This window comes from Syngnathus floridae, chromosome 3, assembly GCF_059516105.1.
Source record: "Syngnathus floridae isolate MCC-2025c chromosome 3, RoL_Sflo_1.0, whole genome shotgun sequence".
NCBI classification, from domain to species: domain Eukaryota; kingdom Metazoa; phylum Chordata; class Actinopteri; order Syngnathiformes; family Syngnathidae; genus Syngnathus; species Syngnathus floridae.
Window position 1 is genome coordinate 13,460,459 of NC_142415.1, and position 24,399 is coordinate 13,484,857.

The following is a 24,399-nucleotide window of genomic DNA, read 5'->3' on the forward strand; positions in this document are numbered from 1 at the left end:
CTTATTTTTTGCATCCATTAGATTAGTGTATATTTAACCTTTAGATTTTTTGAGACATCATATCATCATAGAGTATGAGTGTAGCTCTGTGTTCGATAGCTTTAGCCTGAACTTGATCGGTACTCGGCATCGATTACACTCCCCTGAGCAAGCCAGGGCCTTCCATGCCTGCAATGCAATTGTAGCGTTCATATTCTTTACAATTCTTGTACTTTTCTGTCCACATAAACAAAAACCATGGCGGACGACGAGTTAGAGGCAATCAGACAGCAACGAATGGCAGAACTCCAGGCAAAGCACGGGGTAAGGACAAAGGAAGTGTTTTGAAAGCGCGTTAGCCTCCCTAAAAAGGAGATGCTGAGCACACAATGCAGCATGCTAGTCAGACTAAAATTGGCATAGAGACGAGAGTAAATCACCGATCACTTCGCTATGTCTTGCTTAAAAGTGAAACTCACGTCAAATTCACGTAATATGCAAAGTTTATAAAATGGTTGTAGAATCTTTAGCAAATTGCTAACTAGCTTGCCTTCAATATGACATCGCACACCCCTCTCAATCTGAGACTGGGTGTAATTTGAACTGCCATCCTACATAAAAGTTGAATCTTGTATGTTATCAACGAATGTAAAAGTGCCTCAACACAACTTAGAAGAAGGCCAAACGTGGTTTAAAAATGCAAGATTTCATCTTGGAATTAGAATAATTGCACCCAGACTGAAGAGCTCCTCAGATTTTATTTACGAAATTCTCTGCTGCATAAACGTGTACTAATACTCAGCCTTGGTTTACTCCCACTCATGACTTTGAAAATATTTTAAAATGAAATGATGATCACTACATACCCATACATATATCTGTTTTAAATAATACAGCATCATATCTACATTGTAATGTTAATTTGTGGAGCTTTACTCAGAGTTCAATAGTAAATAGTAATATTAACTAAGCAGATTATTGACTGCATTTTTGCTTTATAAGATGAATGTTAATACTAACCATGTGATATATTTCTTCAGAATTCATCAAAGAATCAGCAAGGAGAGGAGGCCAAACAAAGGTGAAATAATCTAGATTTCCATCCAGTGAATGTAATAACCAATAGAAATGACTGACAGGAGCAATAGTGTACACCCAAGAAGAAGGGAAAAAAGAGTTACAGTCTTTTAACTTGGAAATTTCAAAATTATTTTTGTTACTTCGCTGGTTAAACAAATGTTTTATTCACAGAGAGACAGAGATGAGGAATTCCATATTGTCCCAAATTCTCGACCAGTCTGCACGTGCCAGGTGTAAGTCTTTTCCATAAAATTCTAGGGATGTAACAACTGCGATGTTGCGATATTAAAATTGCCATGATATAGTCATCGTCATATTTATGATATTACAAACAGCACCTTTTGTACGCTTTGGCCAAACACAGTATGATAATGAACTACATTATACTTTGCATCACTGAACAAAGAGGAACCATTGTGTTACCATCTCGGACACCACATTAGGGTAGCAAAAGACGGAGACTGCGAGCACAAGCCATACTTGTGGACTTCAGGTCCTTATACCACATTTATGCAGTATGTTTTTTTTGTTTTTTTTTGGGACTCGAACAGTTTCTCATGATAAAGTGTAATCAGTCTTAACGTTGCATTGTAATGATTGTTCACTTTTTCATACTTTGAGTGATTGTATATTCCCTGATACATTCCTACGCATTATTATAATAATGGAAAATATTTCATTGCATCATGACTGATGACACATCAAATTGTTTGTATTTCTTACTAAAGTCCAATTTTGGGGTGTTTGTTATTTATTTATCTATATTGATTTATTTTTCTTTCTCTCCACAGTGAACAGTCTTGCTTTGGTAAAGCCGGAGAAAGCACGTTCAGTTGAGAATTATCTTATTCAAATGGCTCAGTATGGATCATTAGCAGGAAAGGTACGTAAATGAATGAATGCTTGAAATTTATTGGAATTTTTTTCATCGTTGTTGTATGTAAAGTATGTGTTAAATCGCTTTGTGGGTCTTTGTCTTTATTTACAAATTATTGAAAAATCTAAAGTGATAAAAATAGCTTGAGAAATGTTGATATTTTTAATAAATAAAAAGGATATACAGGTTGTTGAGGGTTTTTTTTAATTATTAATATTTCCTGAAAAGTAATGCTTAAGGAGATACAAGATTTCAGCCCAAAAGCAAGTGTTTTTTTTCCCCCCTCAGATCACGTGTTCATTGTTTTGATTTGTTTCCATGCGACAGTTATTACTACAGAGACCGGAATATATTGTTCTTTGTCTGATCTCGATTCCGGGATAATAAAAATAATAAATCAACTTGGTTGAAGACAGTATCACAACTGTGTTGCTCACAAATGTATTTTTCCTCTCTTGCCAGATTTCAGATACGGGCTTGATTGAGATCTTAGAAAAAGTCAGCAAGCAAACTGAGAAAAAAACAACAGTCACAGTATGTTCCATTAATAGGTTACAGTTAGACACTAGATCCTAATTTATTAAAATCCTTTTTTCTCAGTTTAATAGGCGGAGAGTGATGGATTCGGACGAGGAAGAAGATTAAATGGCAACTGGAGCTGTTGAATGAACCAGGCAAAGAAGGCGATGCGTTTCACTGGGATTCTGTGACCAGTGTGTTCCTGCTAGCACTCTAAAATGATGCACTTTTTACAGTGTGTCTTTGGAAGTGACACACCAGAAGGAGAGAACAAGCATTGACAAAAACAGATGTTGCATAGAATACACACGATGTCAAATATATTGTTTAGTTGCGGTTTTATTTCACATTTGCATTTAATTCTTGACAACACATGACTGGATTACTCCCCTGCTCGTTCTTCGTGAGTTTCTTTTTCTTACTGCTTTCAAATGTTCACCCCCCAGAGGCTGAAACAGCAGATGTGTTTCATGATTACTCTTATTACAACTCATTCTTCTGTCTGGGCCAGCAACTTTGGTCTTCTTTTACAAGCAAACATGCCTCTTAAACGTTTACAAAAAATAAAGTTAAAAAAAAGCCTTGACATCTTTCTAGTCCATTTTTATTTTGCAAATGCGTTAGAGGTTGTACATATTTATACATCTCCCTAAAAACATGCCAAGCTTGTTGTTGTTATTTATACCCACAACTTCATATCTTGCACCACAGCATACAAACATCTAAGCCATAAGGTTCTAAAGAATGAGTCTCAACTGAGTTCACCTTTGCCCTTTAAAATTTCAATTTTAAATGACAATTGTTTTCTCGTGATTAAACATGCTCATGTGAGTATATAATTTGTTTAAATCATGCTAATGTTGGCAAAGTGTTAAAGCCAGTTTGTACTTGTAGCAAAGTAATCCAAATCTATGCACTGTGATGCCACCAGCATCACCATAAATTACCATAAAAATTTATAAATCGTAGTAAGTGGGATGGTCTGATGGCCCGTTTTCACACCAGTGTGGTCAGATAATCTCTCATTGGCTGCCCGCACCAAGGGCATAATTCTGATTGGTTATGGCTTTACCCATGTGTTCAACAGCAGCCAATCACAGACAAGACAGTAGTGTCTTTAGACTGTTGTAGTGTTGTCAGTCATGTTAGCTAACGTGGCTGCTAAGGGTAAGATCTTATTTGTAAATTTAGAACGAATTTGACCAATACCGATCTACAGAAGTAGAAATATGCCCAAAGACAACATGGAGAAGACACATACGTGCACGGCCCCTGTCAATATAGCAGTCGTTAAATACTGTAAGTATCACTATGGCTCACCTGAGAAATAATTGTCTGACTTTATCGACCCCTTTGCAAGAGGTCTGTTCTGTTGCGCGCCCTAGAAACTTTAAAAATAACCGTGACTGCATTGGACTATAATTGTTTTTGCATTTTATAACGTTGTATTTTTAGGGGGGAAGAGAGATGAAGACCTAATTCTACCCATTAACTCATCGTTGAGTGTTACACTTCATCAAGATCAGGTAAACATAAATAAAATAATATATCGTTGATTGTTAGGGGGGGAAATTCCTTCAGTAAAAGTTTTGTTTAGGTAAATGATGTCGGCAAAACTTTATTCTATGGTTGTCTTGAGACACATTAATTATAATGTGCAGGTGAACCTAAGTTACTAGTGAGAGTAAATAAACAAAATTTGCCAGTGCCAATCAAAAGTTGATGTGCATTTAATTACTGTGCCCACAAAATACCATTACAACATACATTGTGACTTATTTTTATTCAACCCCTCACTCCCCATACAGACTTTATTTACTTTTAATAGACCTCCTGTCATAAAAAGACAATCATACTTTAACGTGGATTCTCAGTCAACTGACCACTATTATTTGGACAGGTACATTTGTTGAGCAAATATGTATTGTGTTTCCCATGTTCAGTTGAAGACAACCACAACAGTGGCCACCAGCAAGTCTTTTGAAGAAGATCGACTGTGGCTCAACGGCAAGGAGGAAGATATCAGCCATCCAAGACTACAGTCCTGTCTGAGAGAGAGTACGACTTTCTTTTCTGCGTAGCCAAAAGGACAGCCTAGCGAAATGAAGGATTCTTACGTCTCAATGTCCTGTGTCTGTAGTTCGACGTCTTGCAAGGAAAAGACGTAATGATGATGATCCCGGTTTAGACTCAAGAGGCTTATCTCACAAAGTTCACATCTGTTCCGTCAACAATTTCCCCACCGCTGCTGGACTTGCTTCCTCTGCTGCAGGATTTGCTTGTTTAGGTGGGTTGCTGTGTTGCATTCAACATTAATGACATTCAAAGCATCTTACACACTGTTTCCCCGCTGTTGTGCAGTATACACACTGGCCCAGGCGTTCGGTGTAGAAGGGGAATTGTCCTTGGTGGCTCGTCAAGGCTCTGGCAGTGCGTGCAGAAGTATGTACGGCGGATTTGTGCAGTGGCTTATGGGACATCAGAATGATGGCAAGGATAGTTTTGCCCAGCAGGTGGAGCCAGAGACTCATTGGCCTGAGCTGAGAATACTTGTACTTGTGGTATGAATGTTGGATTTTTTGCACTACGTTGAAAAAGGGAGGGACTTAAAATGACAACAGGGCAACAGTACAAGTTATGCCAGTTTATTATAATTGCGTATTTGTTTGACAGGCCAGTGCTGAGCGGAAACATGTGGGCAGCACTTCTGGCATGCAAACTAGTGTGCAAACAAGTCGGCTCTTAAAGGTACTATTTTTAACCTTGGCACAAACCCATGGTTATGTTCTAAAGCTTGGTTTCCACCATGCAATAAAGAGTTCAATTGGATGCAATTTGCAGGAAAAGGAAAAATGTGAAGGTTACCGATGTGTCAGATCTGTCCCGGACTTGCTAAACTGAACTTGCACTTGGTGGAAACATGGCTTAAAAGATGAATGTCGCATTGTTCAATTAAAACAGATTTGATTCTGGCGCAAGATTAAATGACCCCAAAACTTGTGTGTTTGCAGTATCGGGCCGAGTCGGTCGTCCCAGGCCGCATGGTTGAAATGATTAAAGCCGTGCGCAGGAAAGACTTTCCTGCATTCGCTGAACTCACCATGAAGGATAGTAACCAGTTTCATGCCACCTGCCTGGACACATACCCTCCCATATTCTATCTCAACAGCGTATCTCATCAGGTCATCAACTTGGTGCATCGATTCAACAGCCATTACGGGCAGACAAGGGTGAGCGACGGGATGGTTGTTTCATCATTTTAGTGTGCAAACTTAGATACAAGTCAACAAAGCAAATCAAAAGTAATATAAATGGTCGCTAACTTCCTCATAGTTACGATTCTGATTTGTGCAGCTGTATTTCTGACATGATTTAATGAGGATGTGAAAATGTGTGTGAGTTTCAAGTTCTCATAAAAAACATAAATGTGTTTTCCTGTAGGTTGCTTACACTTTTGATGCAGGCCCCAATGCGGTAATATTCACGTTAGAGCAGCACATTCCTGAATTTGTTCAAGCAGTCCGACATTTCTTCCCTCCAGAAACCAATGGCAGCGAGTGAGTTGACAATTGTAATTTAGATCCCCAATGAATGATTTTTGCCTTAAAAGTTCATGCGTGATGTTACGTGTATCCCATTTGGGGCGTGTCCACAAATATAACTTCCTTGTGTCTAGGTTCATAAAAGGTCTTCCAGTTCCTCATGTAAATCTTCCTGAGGAGTTGAAACAGGCTATTGGTTTGGAGCCCATGCCAAGAGGAATTAGTTACATTATCAGCACTAAGGTACATGCATGCCTAAGTCTCATCCATGTCACTCTTATTGCTCATTGACGTTCCAGTTTTTAAAGTTAGGCATCATTTCAAAACAAAATGTACCCATGAGCCCATTTACTAACGCTAATTTCGATTGCTAATTGTATTTGGATGTACATACCATCTTCAGTTTGTCAACATAACAAAGTGACTTTTTTTGTTTTGTTTTGTTTTATCAAGTTTGTGACAAACATTCACACTATTCCTATATATTCTGTCCTGCACTCTATAATTTGTTTCTTTTGTTTCAGCCTGGCCCAGGCCCTTGTGTTGTGAAGGATTCCACGCAGCATCTGCTTGGACCTGATGGATTACCGAAGAACACTGTTAAACATCTTTTACTGGGCAGGGACATTGGAGTAAAACATAAAAACTGTTACTAATACTGTATATCACTACAAATCATTATCAGATTCAAATTTTGATTATATCTCCTGTCATTGTTTTACATTTTAATTTGTTTTATGTGCTCTTCTTATATGCTGCTGAACCATAATTTTGAATATTGATAATGACTTATTTCAGATTCAAAACATTTCATTTCTCATTCATGTTCACAAATAATCCATTAAATCGGTTTATTTGTGCCGTTTTAGCATCTCTGTCAGTTGCCATGCGTAGAAAATTTCATGTAATTGCATAGATCTAATCATGTAATTGGAAACATTGTCTCACAATTACATTAAATACTGTCCAAATCTATCACCCACACTGTTACTCTGTGTCATTTAGATACTGCTTTCTGTGTTAAAGGTTTTGAATAAGACGCTTGCTAACAAGGCAGGTTTCCATTGAAATACATCTCGACAGATTACTTATTTCTAACCAACAATAATTGAGAGCATGTAAGATAACATTATCTTGTGTTCGTAGTCGAAGACCACAATATACTAATAAAAAAAATAATGGTAACTATTTATTTTAGTTGCAATAAAATAAGTCTTTTCAAGGGAAGGGAAAATACAGGCAGGAATGCATTGACCCACATTTTTGTGTGCTTGCACCAGAAATGACGCAAAGGGGGCGTGTCGCAGGTAGGTTTGAACCTTACTTCTCATAATGCTGCCTGCACTCACATTTCACATCAGAGAAAACATTTCCTCCTCGAACGTGCACCGAAGGCAACATGGGGAAGATCGAGTGGGCTATGTGGGCCAATGAGCAGGCTCTCGCCTCTGGACTCAGTAAGTTCAGCCACTTTTTACACTGAATTTAGAATGGTTTTCATTTGATATTTTTTGTACATAAGATAAGAGTTGCCACTTTTTGCTGTAGCTGTTTTCCAAACACATTTGAGTAGTATTTAAATTTCAATCCTGAAATACATATTTTTGAAGTCACCGTTACTCAAGTATTTATTTGGTTGTGTTTTTTTTAGTTCAATGTGTTCAATGAAATGTGCTAAGCATCTTCCTGCTTCCTTGTTGCAGTTCTCCTTACTGGAGGCATTGTGGGGGTGGCAGGGCTGTTCAGAGGGTGGCAGTTTGCTGCCTATGGTATGTATCCTTTGCCCAAATTGTTTAAAAGTATTTAACTCAAATTGTCTTTGTGAAAATGTCCACTTCATAGGCCGGTAATGTCCTCTTCGCTTATACCAATATACATTTGCTGCTTACTGTACCGCTGTAATTAATATTTATGCTGTGGCAGAAATATGACAACATATGTATGACTGTTATCAGTTTAGAGAAACAACAATGACTTTTTTAGCTATATTCTGTCTTTGCCATTAGTTTACTTCTTAAAAATGTCTGTGGCATGTACAAAGTATTTTAGGAGGGTTAATTCCTATGTAATAGCACATGGTAGCAAACCTGTCCGATAAGAAAGCCTTGACAGCGTTATGCAGTGTCGCTGGCGTCTTCATATGTCTGCTGGAGTACCCGAGAAGCAGAAGAGCAAAAGGCACTGGTGTGGAACGGAAGTAAGTGATGCCATTGCATCAATTAAATTAAGATTAACATGGTGGAATGATGAAGTGATTGGTTAATGCTCATTCTCTCTTTATCTTTTGTTCTCAGGGGACAGTATTGTTTCACTGTGTGTGTTAAAGCTTTTGGGCCGCTGACAAGGAATTACTATGTCAGAGCCTTTTTACATGCAGCGTGAGTTGAAAATCGGAGTCCATTTCCGATGCTCGACAACATTCCTTCCGAACAGTCTTTTCTATTGTATTGTCGCATTGACCGAAATGAATACCTCCGTCTATTTTCCAGGCTGTCAGTTCCTGCTGGTTTTATGCTTGCTACTGTCCTTGGGTGCGTTTGCCTCGCTATCGCCAGCCTCATCTACCTCTCAGTAAGTAAAATATTGCGTCAGTATATTTTTACGTTTCATCCAGCCCATGCAGGAAGTATGTGGAAACGATTACAAGGAAGTAATTGTTTCATAAATGGCACAGTTCTTGAGAAATAGTTCAAGAGCAGATTTCAGCACACCTGAAATTAGACAAGGAAGAGGTGTGACAAAGTCATTTGGTCCTTGTGTCAATTGCCAACCATGTGCCTGGTGGCTCTGCTTTTCAAAATTACATTTGCAAGTGGTCCACAACATTAAGAACTATACACTTGATTTTGGAGAATGGGGTGATTGCTTACTTCCTTTTTTCAATCTATTTCTTGCTATTTAAGGCGGCCATCCACGGAGAACACTGGGAACCCATTCTACCAAGAGTGGAAGTCAGGAGGGCAGCTCCAAGCATTAAGAATCCCCCTCAGAACCCGCCACCAAGACCTCCAGCAGAGATGCGCAGGAAACATGTTGATGACTTGGAAGGTGCCGCCTATGACAATCCCATGGCTGTCATTGATGAGAAGTAACCTGACTGGTTTCCTTTTCTCCACTGTGGTTTTGCAGAAATGTTAATAGGTTTAATGTAAGTAAGTAAACACCGTTCGAACAAAGGGTGCAAATGTCATATTATTTGTCAGGGGGTAAAATGTCCCAATGCGCTGATTAGCGCTGTTATTTTTTATTTTATATTTGTGCATTTGATTGAACTTTTCTTATCCCGCTGTCTCAGTTATTTGAGCTTCGCATCCACTGTCTTGCAATTGCACACACTGATGCGGTTTTATTCCTCAACAGTTTGTTCTTTTGGGTGAATTTGACATTTATTTTGTCTGTACATTTGACTCACTGAAAAAATATTTTGTACTATAGTTTTCTCTACTTTATGTGAATAAATGATTATTTTTGTCAGGTCTACATTTTAATGTGTTTTACTTCCCCTTTGAAACAGGTTGTTTGCCGTTTCCCATTTTGCAAACACCCTGAATTTCAAAATATTGAAATTTCCCCTCTTTAATATTTCCTGTGTCCTTTTCCAGACATAGCATATCTGTGACCTCACATTACATTCCTGGCAAACAATGTCAAATTAACACTTTGTTCCTCCAGAGTATGTTGTTGGACAAGTTCAGTACACTCATGTTGCACAATCCAATTAGGGTTTTTTGTGTGTCTGTGTTGAAACGAGGGAGTCTTGAACTTCCTGGTGAAGTTCATGAACGTCAACTGAAATGCCAAGACAATTTGAATGGCTGGAATTTATTTTGTATTCTTCAATGGCGGAAAGTGTCTGCTGACTTCCATTTAAAATGACTTGGTTAATTCTGAACATAGTCACACCCAAGTTACAAGCGGGTGTGCACACTTGTGCAATAACATTATTTCAGTTTAAATTATTTTACTGCAGTGAAGGGGGGAGCACTTTGAGCATTTTATTGAACGGGACAAATGAGTGCAAATGAGAAGTCCATGTACGTGACATCATAGTGTTGCACCCCAATTATGTTGGATCATACAAAAAAGGTAACCTATTATAGTCTGTTTTTATTATTATTATAATTATAATTATTATTATTATTATTATTATTATTGTGTTTTAATATATTTTTTATACTTGGTCACAGAATGAATAAAAAATAGCAAGCGGAATGAATTATAAGAGCAGAGAGAGAGACAGCTACCACACTGCCACCTCCTGTTGATTTAAGAGCATCACGTGTTTTCTCTTTACATCGTTTTCCCCCATTTGTCCTGTTGGAGGCAGTAGAGTAGGAAAAACCGGTTGAGACTGTCAAACAAAAACACAAAGAAGAAAACTTGTGCGACATGGCTGTCCGCGCAGCTTACTTAGATTGTATGTTCACGTAAATTTAGTGGTCAGCAGTATACAATGTCTACCAGGGCTTTGCGGAGGCTGAAAGGCAAACAGCGAGCACAGGAGGCGGTTGTCGTCGAGGAGCTAACTTTGGCAGATAGCCCCGATGAGCTAGCTGAAAGTGAGGAAGAGCAGCTGCTCACGACCAGTGTCAGTCCAGCGTCACGTCGGAATGGCAGTAATCGAAAGTCCAAAACAAACAAGGATCGTAAAGACATCTGTGCTGTTTTGGGAATGGTTTGTGCACATTCTAGTTTATCCATCTACACGTTGTAGAGACTGTACGCTTGTTGTGTGAGCTTAAAGCGTTTAGCAATGCCTATCTGGTGCCTGTTAGTAAAATAAACGAAGCCACACAATATTTTGAATAACAAAACACTTGCAGTAAACATTTAATAGAGCGTTATCATTTAAATGTATACAATGACACAACGGACCGTGGCAGATTTTATTTGTCAAACACAGAAAATTCGAGGTATGACAAACGTTCAAGACAGGTTCTACATGTTAATGACAAATTAGAAATTTACCCCATCCACTGAGGGCTAGACGATCAATTAACACATCTACAACGAGAACATTTTTCCTTAAATTTGTTCCGTGCGTGACGAGGTGAGACTTGAGGCAGGACAGCTCATGAGTGCTCAAAATATCATGAGCATCTGACACTTCCTTGTGGAGAACATCGCCTTGCTCCAGCAAACACCCTATCCACCCAACCTTTGTGGGATTTCTCCTTTTCTTTTTTTTTTTTAAAGGGATTTCATTTAAACTATTTTACAGATAAGTGATACCGAAAAAGCCTCCGCTGATGAAGATCCAGAGAAACTCGATGGAATCAAAACAAGTGACACGGGAAACAATGACAGGAAAGAAAACTGCAGTCGAGGGTCAAATGAGGTATTTAGCACGATGCAGAAGCTTGGATGTAATTATTATTTTTTGGAGAAATTATTCTACTGTACATTTGTTTATGTGTATGTTGTTTTGCATAGTTGTCATTTGTTATTCCCAGCCCTTGTCCAGTGTTAAGAAAAAGAAGAAGAAAAAGAAGACAAAAGTTAAATCTGAAATTGTACAGGTAAACCTAAATTGTTTCAAAATGATCTCCTTTAAACCATACCTTAGATGCATTTTCACAAGACAGAAAGCCCCCTAAAAGGTATCTCACAATGACTTCTATCTTGTGTCAGCAAGAACAATCACCAGATGACAACATTGATTTATTGCTGGAAAACCTGGGCCAGTCCAATGGTTTGACTCTACAAAATGACTGTGGTGGCAGTGACAGAAGACCTGTTCTACATGTGGAGCACAGGTGAGGATGGTGATGGTGGACCATGTTCATGGACCCAGATGCCAGTTTGACAGTATTCATCTGCTTTACAAAAATTATTGTGCTGTGTATTGAGAGTTATTCGTTTATGTTTATTGCGAGAGTTGTACTTTGTATGATAGTTGCAATAGTTTGGGTACCTTATCTGCATGACAGCAACATGATGTGATTTGTTTTCTCTCTTTTTGTCTTCAGGAATCTGAACCCAGAGACGGAGCTAAAGAAATATTTTGGGAGTCGAGCAGTTTTGGGGGATCAGAGGTAAGCATTGATTGGTGGTGTTAACACCTTCTTTGTGGGTCATGCCTTGTCATCATCCTGGCATTTGTTTTCAGACCGCGACAACGCAATCGACAGTTTCATCGAAATACATGGATGACCGGTCCCAAGGAAAGTTGGCCTCGATTCAGTCGCCCAGGTTAGGCTTGTTATATCTTTTTCATGTGTTTAAATAATGTGTTCTCTTGGTATTACAGTCACTGCCCTAATGTTGTGTAAAGTTGCAAAAGTAAAACCGAGTATTGCTTCACTTGCAAGCATCTTTTTTATTCTTGCATATAGCTGTTGGTGATATTTATCCTTTTTTTTTTTTTTTTTTAAGATTGTCATGGAATTAACTATATATGTATCGTAGGCCTTATTTCACTATGCTTTGTCTGTGTTGGACGTGTTGTCACTCGAGTGCTGCTTATACTTCTGTATTAACCTGAAATGACATCTTTTCAGGAATCTCAATGACCTTACTTGAGTCAAAAGATGGTGTTCAGTACTTCACCTTTGAGCATAGTCGTGACTACCAACAAGTACAGTTCAAGTTCTTGGATGCTGTTGAGTCTATGGATCCAAACAACCTTGTGGTAAAGACACATTATTCTATTGTACACGTTGGTGAAGAATGCAGTCACACAACCAAACTATTGCTGTACTCTTGACTTTCCAAATAACATTTTTTATTTTTACATGATGGAAGAGTTCATTTAAAGCTATTATTTTAATTGTTTAAGGTACGGTATATTGTCATTCCAACAAGTTTTAAAACTAAAAAAAAAATTCCTCCAAGATCTTTGCTTATTATTGTGAACATAATTAAACCTAATAAATTCTTGATTCATCATTTTGTAACAACTATAATTTGTATTGAGTATTCATAGAACCGTGATTAAAAATAAACTCCCACATTGTGCTATACTATAAGTACATATCATTTACTGATGTATCTTCTTAGGCTCTGCTGCAGCTGAATCCCTACCACATTGATTCCTTGCTACAACTTTCTGACGTCTGTCGTATACAAGAGGATCAGGAGATGGCCAGGGACCTCATTGGTGAGGCTGTTTAATCCAAAAAAAGAAAGAAGCAAAGAAAGATGTCATTTAACTGTACTTGTCCCTACAGTGCCTCTACCTTATCATTCAATAGGTGTTCCACAGCAGCGCTCTCTGCTCGCTAGTTTCGTGTTATAATAAAAAATATCGTGCTGGGATCCAACAGTTTAAGGCTAAAATAACAGCATCAGAAATAAAAAAAAATAAAAAATATGCAGATGCAAAGCATTTTGGGGGTTTGTCATCCGACATAGTTTGAGTGGTAATTAAATTGTGGACACAGTAGCTTCTATTTGTAATGCAATTACTATTATGATTGCTGGAAAAATCTATACTTGAATAATTAAGGGCTGTCACCAAATCTGATGAGAATCTTGTAAAACAAAATTAAAACCAAGCATATACTACACCAACATCATACCAAGTTGTTTGTATAAATGATGTATTTGAATGATTTTTATTTTATTCCAGAGAGGGCCTTGTACAGCTTCGAGTGTGCATTTCACCCCGTATTTAGTCTGACCTCTGGCGCCTGCAGACTGGATTACCTCAGACCTGAAAACAGGTTGGAAAGACTTGAATTTTCTCTTAGTGTGCATCACTTTTACGCTTTCTCGGTCTTGACCAAATTAATTGTTTTTATTCATTTGAAACGTTATCTTCTAAATATGACCTATTGAAAAACAGAGAAGTCGAGTGATAAAATACTCTCCTTTTAGGGCATTTTATCTTGCTCTTTTCAAGCACATGATGTTCCTTGAGAAGAGAGGATGCCCCCGGACAGCTTTAGAGTACTGCAAATTGATCCTGAGGTAGGAGAAAAGAGCACAAGCATCTAAAGAAAAAAAGGAAACATGTTCATGTTCAAGAACAGATCATTTGTTGAGTGTGTGTAATGGGTTTATGAGTGTAATTCTGTGTCGGGAATTGTCACGCAAAATGTTTTCTAAGGCCAGACAATTGGCTGTGTTTCTTTCCATATACTAACTACAATCATACATTTTTCTTATGAATTTGCCCACTTAATAAACACGGAACATGAAAATGTAGAATTGTTTTTAGTCACTTAGGCATACCAGACCTGAAATTATACCGTGGACTCTTTCACTGTTTGCTCAGCATTCGCAAATTCACCTATTCAGATTTTTGGAGGAAACATGCTCCTTTATTAGTGGTTTCGTTGTAATGTGGCACAAAAGGTCAGAAAATTATTCATTTAGTAATTTCTTGCAACTTACTGTCCACAGTATGTATGATATTCTCACGCGGTGTTCAGTGCATTGTGGCATGTACACACATAGTGATTACATAGGAAGTTTGTTAAAAGTCAAAACTGAATTGATGCTAAACATAGAAGCACAAATAGTGGGCGTCCACTGTCGTTTGACACACTAACATGGCTTTAATCTTAACAAGTAGTTTGTCAAGAGAATGAAGTCATATTAAGAGATTGAGATTTTGAGGACTTTGCAACTGGTTGAGTGTGTGCATTCAGATATGTCACATTTCTGAAGATTCGTGCCCCCCTCTCATTCTTAGTTTGGACCCGGACTCTGACCCACTTTGCATGCTGCTACTTATTGATTTCCTGATGCTACGTTCCAGGCAGTATGACTCTCTTATTCAACTTTATGAGGCCTGGGAGGTAAATTGCATTCGTACACATTCCACATTTTCCTCATTTTTTATTTTTCATGGACAACTACACAGTGCTAGATATAATTGCCTGTTTGTGTCTCAGGAGCACAGAAATCTGTCCCAGCTGCCAAACTTTGCATTTTCCACCGCGCTCTGCCATTTCCATCTCAGTCAGCAGGAAGAAATGAAGCCTGAAGAAAGTGATCGAGTAAAACGCAAAGCTGACCAAATGCTACAGGATGCGCTCATCATGTTTCCTGCAGGTCAGATATCCCACACTGCCCAAGCATCTCCATGCTGAGAAACAAGTATTTGTGTCCAGGGATGTGTTAAAATTTTCTTACCCTACTTAGTGGCAACATATCCTAATTAACATGTTCCCTGGAGTAAACCCCCCCCCCCCCCCCCCCCCCATCCCGGCATGAAAGCACCGTTAACTAATAACACGCCCCTGAGCTATGTGCAGAGGTTTTGTCCTCCATGGTTATCTAAAAGTGAGTTTTATGAAGGTATTGCGTATATTTTCTGTTGTGCTAATAATAAATAGGTCAAGCGAACTGTGCCATTTTCCTATGCCCATCCATCGCTGTCAGAAACAGGTGTACTGAATTTTTATGCAAGGAAAACAAACAGTGAAGTCAAGTCGGTGATCATGATGCTTCTGATCCACTGGTGAAAGAAGAATTTAAATCAGCCCTCGGGGGTATGTCAATCATGTCATGAATGTGAATATGTTTTCACAGTCTTAATGCCTTTACTGGATCTATGCACTGTGCAGCCAGATGCCACAGTTACCTCACATGCGTACTTCGGCCCAAGCAGTCAGATTGGGTAATATAAACTTCTTTGCCTGATTATATCGTCTTGGTCAACTCTAATTGTCATTCTTTGACCCTTGGTGACATCAACATTTGCTCTCTGTAGACAACTGCCAGCCTTGGCTGAACTGACTGCTCTGTATGTGGGGAGGATGTACAACCTGTGGAGGGAAGCAGCAGTCATGCTTTGGTTGGAAGAGAGTGTGCAGGAAGCGCTACGTCGAATTGATGCAAATGACCCACTGGTGGAGGACTGCAAGAACAAGTGAGACCAAAACTTGGTTGCTCTACTGACTGAAATTTAAATTCATGACAGGCGTAAATAATCCATGTCATCGGTGTTAATCTTTCTCAAACTCCATGTTGAATGTTCCCAATTCCTGATCATGCTTACATAATAGCGCAGCGGAACCTATGAAATTAGGATATTGGCACAAATTGTCCCGAACATGTCATTCTAAATTTCGAACTACCGTCTTGTGCAGTAACAATCCCTAGCAGACCTCCCGCTCTACTTAAGTCAATACTACACGTGACCCTGCATTAGATAATATGTTTTCCATTGGAAAAAAATTCATGAACTTGAACGAATTTCTACCAGTGTTTTGGTGAATCAGGATTCAACTCAGAGGTCCCAGTTTCCCATATTAGCAAAAGTAACAGTAGTTTCAAATGAATGCATTTGCCTCACCGTACTGGGCCACACCAATTTTCCGTCACCACTGCCATGCAGAAGAAAGCAGAGATACCAGAGTGCTCCACGGAACATCCATCGCCACGTTCTGCTGTCTGAGATCAAAGAAGCCACGTCCAGTCTGCCTCTGGTACAACGCACAAGCTTTCATACAAAACAACTCGTGTTTTTATATATTGAATAGGAAAAAATGAGGCGGGAGACAAATCCAATGCTGAACTGCATGCATGATTTTTTATGATTAAGGAATAAAATGACTGAGTGCTTGCACTTAATGTTGGTTGGCATTGACAAATTTATCATAAAAAACAAAAGAGCATGAATTTTGCACGTATGGCTGTATTTTGTTCATACTTGGGTTCCTTTGACGATACATTCCAATGAAAAAACAACAACACAGATCAGTAAACAAAATCACATGCATATTTCTATTGGTAAATGTGTTTAGTAGACAAGTTTGTGCTTATTTGAGGATGCATTTATAGTATTTCTAAAGAAACTTGCAAGCATTAAGTCTCAACGCTTAACGTTCGCCTTTCTTTAATTCATGGTTTCAATGAGACCTGCCACTGCAGGAGACAACATTGACCATGCTCTTTGCGCCACCTCAGGAGGTGACGACTCAACCCATGATGGGATTTGACCCCCTCCCGCCAGTGGATTCTGTGATCTCGTACACCAGACCAGAGAGGTAATGTCCTACCTCCCCTTTGTTGCTTTTGTTTGTCATGTTTTTTAATGCTAGTTTCTCTGCCTGCATGTAGACGACATGTTGGAGCATCCAATGAGAGCACGCTGTCGCTGTTTTTCCGTTCCCTTCTGCCAAACTTCAACCTCCAGGTAAACCTGTCATGGAATTGGGATTGAAATCTACACTGGCACAAGGAACACACACTATTCTAAATTGTGCCTTGTAGTTTGCAGTGTCTTGTATTTAGAAATGTGGACATTTGTCACTCCAAACAATGCGTTATCGTTGTATAATGGCGGATAGTTTGCATTTATATCATCGCTTTATTGCTTCTCACTTATTTTCTGCTCGCTCCCATGAGAAGAAGAATCATTGTGTGCTGTCCGAACTCGACAACGAATCAAAGGCACTGTTGTATTTGACAGCGTGCTGATCTTTTACATATGGACTACGGAGCACCAGCTCTGTATTTATATATATATATATATATATACATATGTTTATTGTTATCATCAGAACTGCCTGAAGCTTGTCATCTAAAATTGATTCTGATTTGGATGATCTACTTATGGCAAGGAAAGGGACACGGTTGTTTCAAGATAATGTCATAGACTGCTAGGTTTTATTTGTTGCTCTATAAATAGAAAACTATCTAAACACTTGGAAAAAATACAACCCTACCCTCAATTACATTACTCAATTTGTCATACACTCAGACCATCTTTTAAAACTCAATATGTGACGGTATCAGAAATGTCAGATTGCTGGTTTGATTGATATTTTTAACTTTCCTTATCAGGGTGGGCCAAGGCAGGAGGAGGAGGGTGACATGGAGGTGGCTCGGGCTGGACAAGAGCTAAACCAAGAAGTGAATCGCCTCATGGTGGCAATGAGGGACATGCTGGCAAACATCAGGTTTCAAGAGCCACCACGAGAGGACCAGCCTTTTAGAGACGAGGAAGAGTGGGACTGAGTGAGGATGTCTTGGAAACTCTGGAGAACAGCTCATCAAGAAAACGTCTAGGACAAAAATAAAATGCTGCCAAATGAGCTCCTTCAAAAAGAGGTTCCTCTCAATTTTTCTTTTTCAAACTTCTGCCAGATCATTTTTACAGATTTACATTATTTGATTGAAAATTGCAAACCCCAATTAAAATGCTATTATAATGCATTTATTGACAGTAAGATGAGATCTTTTAGGCGTTCCTAATATTATGGCCCCTGAGTGAGATTCAAAGATATTATTTTCTGTCAAATTGTTAATCTGCCATATGGTTTGTATCGGCCAGAATACAGAATGACAGGGCCTTGCTCTTCTGTCAAAGATCTAAGAAACTACATATGATAAACATCTACATGATCCGCTTTATGGGCAATTTGCTCTGGTTACAGTCATCTAAAAACAGCTTTCCTAAACTTTGTTACCTGCTCCACTTTCCATATATTATCTGTTTATTCTTAATGCACTAACGAAGAGATGACGATGTACTTGATTCTCAAATGATTTCATTGTTCTCACTTCATCTGGAGCTACAAATAAAGTATTTGAGGGCTGCTCATGTGATCTAAATACAGTTTAGAAATCATCTCATAAGTCGTCCCCAGAAGAAACAGCCTCTGACTGTTGCAGCCCTGATGGCCCCACCATTTGACCATCATTCTCCAAATGTTGCACAAACAAAGTCACCTGATCTTAATATTGATTAAGTGAGGGTAGTTCCAGAGCACACATCCTCTTTCTTGTCATGCTTGGATAGGATTGCATTAGCAAAAATGTGATCCAATATAATTTAAAAGCCTTTCATTGAAACACTGATGAATAAACAACCCCCTTAAACTACATAAGCATTAATAATGTGAACACATTTTCCAGGTCAAACAATTCAAATGTGACCTTATCAATTATTTCCGATATGTAGGCCAATTTTTTCTGCAAATGTCACATGCTGAGAATATACTTCTCAAGCCAAAACACACATTTGATCTTTAGTGGCCTACTTATAAATGTTTACGATTGATGTCACGCTTTGCAAAAAGACGAGACTTCAGTGGTTGATGTTGCTATTTAAGTGACATTTATGTCCACGTCCTGCGGGCAACCATAACTTCATTATGGCCCTTGATGGAAACAAGATTGACCTATTGCAATCAGTGAGGAAGTGCAGTTCACTTTATTTAACTCTTTACTTTCAATATTTATGCAATCAATTTTAAATATTAGTAGTTAAACATTCATTTCAATTGAATCATTTTAATAGTTTATCTCTCTCTATACAGTACACACACCTTTCTAAATGAGAAATAAGTAGACTAATTAGTACTGCTTCATGCAATTGAAAAAAAAATGTTGCTGATATTTGGGGAAGGCGCACAGAAATGAATAGAAATTCCATTCATTCCTATTGGTGAAAATGATTTGAGATATGCACCACAAGACAAGAAGAGATATTTTGCCAAATAGGAATTTAGAAAAAAAAAAATATCCTGCATGTCTACCGCACACCACAATATTGTGACTGATTCAATATTTTCTATCGAGCGCTCATCCTCCGAGTGATGTCAGCATACAAGGAGGAGTCTTGTGAAGTCTCACATGGTACATTGGGCCCACATCAGTTTTCTCTACAAGTACAGTATTCCATCATCCTGTTGGTCCTGGTGCTTTCTGCAAAGAAGCTCTCTTGTTAGGTGGGACAGGCGCCTTCAGCGTGCCCAAGGCAAAAAACATGATTTGGGAAAAGTACATGTTCTGGATGTTGGTGTTGGTCAGCTTGCATTCATAAAGAAGCCGAAGACATTCACTTTTCGCCTGGATTGATTGCGACTGGTATGTCCAATAAATTTTATTTTCCTCCACATGATATTAATGTTCCGGAGAAGAATGTGTATATTATTATCATCGTGTTGTCAAGGTGTAACCCAACGTAGGCGCTTTTCAAATGTAATTTCATCACCAATCGAGTCTAACTTTAAAATTCCACCAATGTTATTTGGTATTATTTGGTAGGTATTATTTTTACAACTAGTTAAGCATTGAGCCCTCTTTAGGGCTCATCAAGTTTGAAAGAAAAGGTTCCGCTCTTTTCCAGTGATAATAATCTTAGATCAACTTTAATTCAGATTCTTTGTAATCAAGTTTGCTTCCACTTCTGCTATTTTGCTATGCAATAAGAAAACGTAGCTTGTCTGTGATCAAATTTGCACAAGCAGTAACCGAATGTGTTAGGGCGACATGGTGGCCAGAAATAAATTCCAGTGTCAGCACCCTAAAGGTTTTCTATTGGTTTGCCCTTTGACTTGTCCACAACCCAATGTAGGCTTGCAAGTTAGTCACACCCAAGTCTACCCAACCGTATCCCCTCTAAATGTGTTATCTCCTGTTGATCTTTGTCAATAGGAGCTCAAATGATGAATTATATTTGGCCATTGCTGAGAGGGTATCTGGAACCAATTTGATAGCATCTGCTCCATTCGGGCAAAGTAGTGTGTCTGCCGGTGGTCAAGAAATATTCTGAGGGGTGAGGATCAACACTCATCAGAAGATGGAGCTTTTATATTTTCATACAAATTCTTCTCTGTCACTTTTGTGGTCAAAAAGATGTGACAGCACTTTAGTGATAAAGACAATCTTTCCTTCAGTGTCATTTTCAGTTGAGTGATTGCAGAAAGAGAATAAACAGCAGTAAGAGAATTGATTTTGGTCCAGCAATGTTTCAAGTTAGGTTAAGGCCCTAAAGCTTTTTTGAGCATTTTCAAATTGTCGTGACCTTATTATCATCCAAAACAACCACAACAAATGTGATGGCTGTGTTTGAAATTCACACAAAATCACATTCAAGCTGGTGTTAAATGGCTGTCAGCAAATGGCTGCCGCTTTGATCTCGTAAGCCTTTCCTGACATTTGTTTTGCTTTCTCGCAGAAGCCTGAAGGTATTGTTCCATCACAGACCAGTATTTGGGACTGTTCATAATTCCATCTGCCTTGACTAAAGAGAGCTAGAAAAACAGCCCGCAAAGCACAATGCTGCCACCACCATGCTCCACTGCAGGTATGGTGTTTTTTAATCTTTTTTATGAGCCATGTTGTGTGTCTATCAGATGTAGCTTTTAGAATTATAGCCCAAAGGATTCATCTTGGTTATATACATATATAGGACTGTAACATATTTCTCCCTGACCGTTTTTCTTTACCGTACAATTTGTGTTGCTGTGACTGGTGGTCTATTCTCCGCTTTTTGATGAAGGTCTTCATTGTAGTCCACATATATGAAGTACTGTGTTGATTAAGAGAGATTGACAGGGGCCACCAGCATGCCCCCAAATTGACGTGCCCTGATTTTGAGCAATCATATTTGACGCTAATAAAGCCCATTTTCTATTTCAGGAGCTATGGAGTTTTCAAACAGATCCCACAACAACTTCTTCATGCACCATGACTACCTTAGCGACTTCCCGCAAGGTAATGAGACCAACTCGACTGAGGCTGAACCCAATTCGCCGGGCTGCTTCCAGCTGCAGATCCCGCAGGAGCTCTTCCTGTCACTGGGCCTCATCAGCCTGGTGGAGAATATCCTCGTCATCGTGGCGATCGTCAAGAATCGAAATCTACACTCGCCCATGTACTACTTCATCTGCTGTCTGGCTGTATCGGACATGCTGGTGAGCGTCAGTAACGTGGTGGAGACCATTGTTATGCTTCTGCATGACCACAGCCTTCTGGACGTGCAACCGGGAATGCTGCGGCACCTGGACAACGTGATTGACGTGATGATCTGCAGCTCGGTGGTGTCGTCGCTATCCTTCCTGAGCACCATCGCGGCGGACCGCTACATCACCATCTTCTACGCGCTACGCTACCACAGCATCATGACCACGCAGCGCGCTGTGGGCATCATCGTGGCGGTGTGGCTGGCCAGCCTCACCTCCAGCATCTTCTTCATCGTCTACCACACGGACAACGCCGTCATCGTGTGCCTGGTGACCTTCTTCTGCTCCAGCCTGGTATTCAACGCTGTGCTCTACCTGCACATGTTCCTTCTGGCACGCATACACTCGCGCAGCATCAGCGTCAACCTCAACAATAAGCGACGCCCGTCCACCAGCACGAAAGGCGCCATCACGCTCACCATCCTTCTCGGCGTCTTTATCGTTTGCTGGGGACCCTTCTTCCTGCACCTCATTCTCATCCTTACCTGCCCCACCAACCCCTTCTGTAACTGCTTTTTCCGGAACTTTAATCTGTTCCTTATCCTGATCATCTGTAATTCACTCATAGACCCGCTCATCTATGCCTACAGGAGCCAAGAGCTGCGCAAAACTCTTCAGGAGCTGCTCCTGTGCAGCTGGTTCTTCAGTGTTTGACACTTTTCCGCGTGAGAAGGAAGCATTACACAGCTGCCGTTCCACTGACTGGTTCAGTCCAGTTCGGAATGGGAAAGCTTGATCTGGCTGGTGTTGCTGATGAGTGCCCATCTTTGCCACACAATTTTCATTGAAGAAATAAAGCTGTGACTTTTACATCAACCTCAATTGCACCAATGCTACACAAAAACTGAACTCATTCTGTATTTTATCTTTAAGTCACAAAATCATGTTCACAAAAGTCAAATTAGTATTATTGACGTATTATTGGGGCAATAAACTTGAACTTGCCAATGAGTTCAACAAACAAGGACCCTTCACTGTTTGCAATGAACTCAAGCAGTATCCACTACTCTGCCTTACGACACGGTATATTTTTAAAAGCCCCCCCCCCATCTATTGTATTGTCAACATGGAAGTGATAATTATTTGTTAACCACTCAATTACAGTGCCTTGTAATATGACGACTATCATTAAGAACCAGTTCAATGCCTCCCTTTTACAAAACTAGCATTGACTTGTTCAGGGATATTTTTTGTCTCCCCAAATACATTTATGTGGACCCAATTGGCATAAAATGCTCCTTAAAGTCAACCTTAACTGTTGTGCTTGGTCTTGATAACAAAGTTCTCCTTTTTCTCTGTGTGTTTGTTGTAGCAACAGATACTCAATCACGACGGTTCAAAAGTGATGCCCGTGAAGAACCGAGCCTGTTACGCCCGGATATCTATTAAGTGCATGTCTGTGTGGCTTTGAAAGCCATTTCCACGCACATGTTCAGCCGCTGTGACTGGCAACACATGACTCTGACCTTTCATCATTGTTGGGTGGAATGTCCCCAGTTTGACTGCTCATAAAAGGATTTAAATTGGCACAAATATAAAGATTTAACTGAAATTAATTTCAATTATGATACATATATTGTATTGTCTCTCTCCTATGCAGCTATGTTCACTTTGCAGGTCGTGTATCTGATTTCATGACATGTGCAAAGGCTGAGAACCAATATAGATGAACTACAATGTAAGTGTTTCATAAATAGGGTACATTTATGCTGACAAGATTTTGTTCCATGAAGTTGGAATTATTAAGTCGAATGACTTTTATTTAGCTGAGGAGCACTGGTCAACAAGCATTTTGCTTAAATTGAATGTAAATGCTGTGGTTATTACAAGGCCAAGCCAAAATTCAGACATAGACTTCATATTGATGTTAGGTACTCCTGTGTAGATTGTAAATATTTACATGTTGTCTTCTTTGTCTCAAATAAAGAGACTATATCATAAAGATTCCCTTGTGTGTAATTTCTTAAAGTGAAATGTTCAAACAAACGCAAAAGCAGGCAATTCATTTCAGTAAAATTATTCCCCTAAAAATTCAGCTTGAGGCTATTATTCATACATACGAAGCAATTAAGAAGCTGATTGTTAATTGTTAATGAAAAGGTATTTCTAGTTTCATTGAAGAACCAGACAAGATAATCATTTTGTTTAAAAACAAACTTGTCCACATTTTCACAAAGCTAGAAAACACTAAAATGCAAAATTTTGCGTTTTGTGAGTAATCAATAACAGGTAAGTATTATAGAACTATTGAACTAAACTTTCACCTTCATTTAAATTAAACCTAGTGGTAATTCCAACTTCTCTTTCAAAGGGGAAGGAAAGTTGTGACTGCACAATCAGTTCTTTTCTTCTCCGTTGTCCACAAAATCCTGCCGACCTGATTGCAAACATCGGCAAAACCTGGTCACTTAAACTAATCTCATTGACGTAGCAATGTGAATTTCCCAAGTAACCCCTTACCTTTGTATTTCTATGATTTCCAAATTATTTTGAAAATGATTTATTGATAAAAAAAACACCAAGTTACATCAAATATATAGATTCTTTATGTTGATTTTATTAACATGGAGTGGTACAAAATTAATTGTAAAGTACAAAAACAAAATACCGTCAAATATTTGCAGTTGCAACAGATGCACTTGCATGTTCCTTAACAGCTGGTTCCCTGGCTTGTCTTCTCTCCTCAAACTAATGAACAACACACACAACACATGTGCAATGTTTTTTGTGTAACATAAAAACTACAAGACAAAAA

General features: G+C 39.0%; 5 protein-coding genes and 1 long non-coding RNA gene across 6 annotated transcripts; 5 read left to right on the forward strand and 1 right to left on the reverse strand.

Moving 5' to 3' along the window:
- Positions 1-106: 106 nt before the first annotated feature.
- On the forward strand, positions 107-3,041 carry pdcd5 (programmed cell death 5). The gene is made up of 6 exons (XM_088370586.1): positions 107-303; positions 1,020-1,060; positions 1,231-1,292; positions 1,851-1,942; positions 2,399-2,470; positions 2,537-3,041. The coding sequence occupies exons 1-6, from the start codon at positions 238-240 to the stop codon at positions 2,579-2,581; spliced, it is 378 nt and encodes a 125-aa protein (XP_088226712.1). The 5' UTR covers positions 107-237; the 3' UTR covers positions 2,582-3,041.
- A 514-nt stretch (positions 3,042-3,555) lies between these two features.
- Positions 3,556-6,972, forward strand: mvda (mevalonate (diphospho) decarboxylase a). Its single transcript, XM_088370582.1, has 10 exons — positions 3,556-3,754; positions 3,911-3,981; positions 4,399-4,513; positions 4,596-4,742; positions 4,817-5,016; positions 5,129-5,203; positions 5,467-5,685; positions 5,897-6,012; positions 6,132-6,240; positions 6,522-6,972. The coding sequence occupies exons 1-10, from the start codon at positions 3,685-3,687 to the stop codon at positions 6,651-6,653; spliced, it is 1,254 nt and encodes a 417-aa protein (XP_088226708.1). The 5' UTR covers positions 3,556-3,684; the 3' UTR covers positions 6,654-6,972.
- LOC148400652 (uncharacterized) lies at positions 4,170-6,033 on the reverse strand. Its single transcript, XR_015857426.1, has 3 exons — positions 4,792-6,033; positions 4,573-4,721; positions 4,170-4,503 (listed from the first exon to the last, which is right to left on the reverse strand). It is a non-coding gene; the product is annotated as an uncharacterized LOC148400652 (long non-coding RNA).
- Positions 6,973-7,298: 326 nt separating the features above from the next.
- Positions 7,299-9,477, forward strand: cyba (cytochrome b-245, alpha polypeptide). Its single transcript, XM_088370583.1, has 6 exons — positions 7,299-7,454; positions 7,701-7,770; positions 8,120-8,194; positions 8,292-8,375; positions 8,487-8,568; positions 8,901-9,477. Exons 1-6 carry the CDS (start codon positions 7,397-7,399, stop codon positions 9,087-9,089), a joined length of 558 nt encoding a protein of 185 aa, XP_088226709.1. The 5' UTR covers positions 7,299-7,396; the 3' UTR covers positions 9,090-9,477.
- Positions 9,478-10,339: 862 nt separating this feature from the next.
- On the forward strand, positions 10,340-18,507 carry tcf25 (TCF25 ribosome quality control complex subunit). The gene is made up of 18 exons (XM_088371944.1): positions 10,340-10,672; positions 11,219-11,335; positions 11,451-11,516; positions 11,629-11,753; positions 11,967-12,032; positions 12,107-12,189; positions 12,498-12,628; positions 12,997-13,096; positions 13,568-13,661; positions 13,816-13,908; positions 14,636-14,741; positions 14,838-14,997; positions 15,478-15,565; positions 15,659-15,817; positions 16,286-16,376; positions 16,858-16,937; positions 17,011-17,086; positions 17,737-18,507. Exons 1-18 carry the CDS (start codon positions 10,451-10,453, stop codon positions 17,908-17,910), a joined length of 2,031 nt encoding a protein of 676 aa, XP_088228070.1. The 5' UTR covers positions 10,340-10,450; the 3' UTR covers positions 17,911-18,507.
- A 554-nt stretch (positions 18,508-19,061) lies between these two features.
- Positions 19,062-23,445, forward strand: mc1r (melanocortin 1 receptor). The gene is made up of 3 exons (XM_088370926.1): positions 19,062-19,764; positions 20,858-20,986; positions 21,322-23,445. Exons 2-3 carry the CDS (start codon positions 20,959-20,961, stop codon positions 22,296-22,298), a joined length of 1,005 nt encoding a protein of 334 aa, XP_088227052.1. The 5' UTR covers positions 19,062-19,764; positions 20,858-20,958; the 3' UTR covers positions 22,299-23,445.
- Positions 23,446-24,399: the final 954 nt, after the last annotated feature.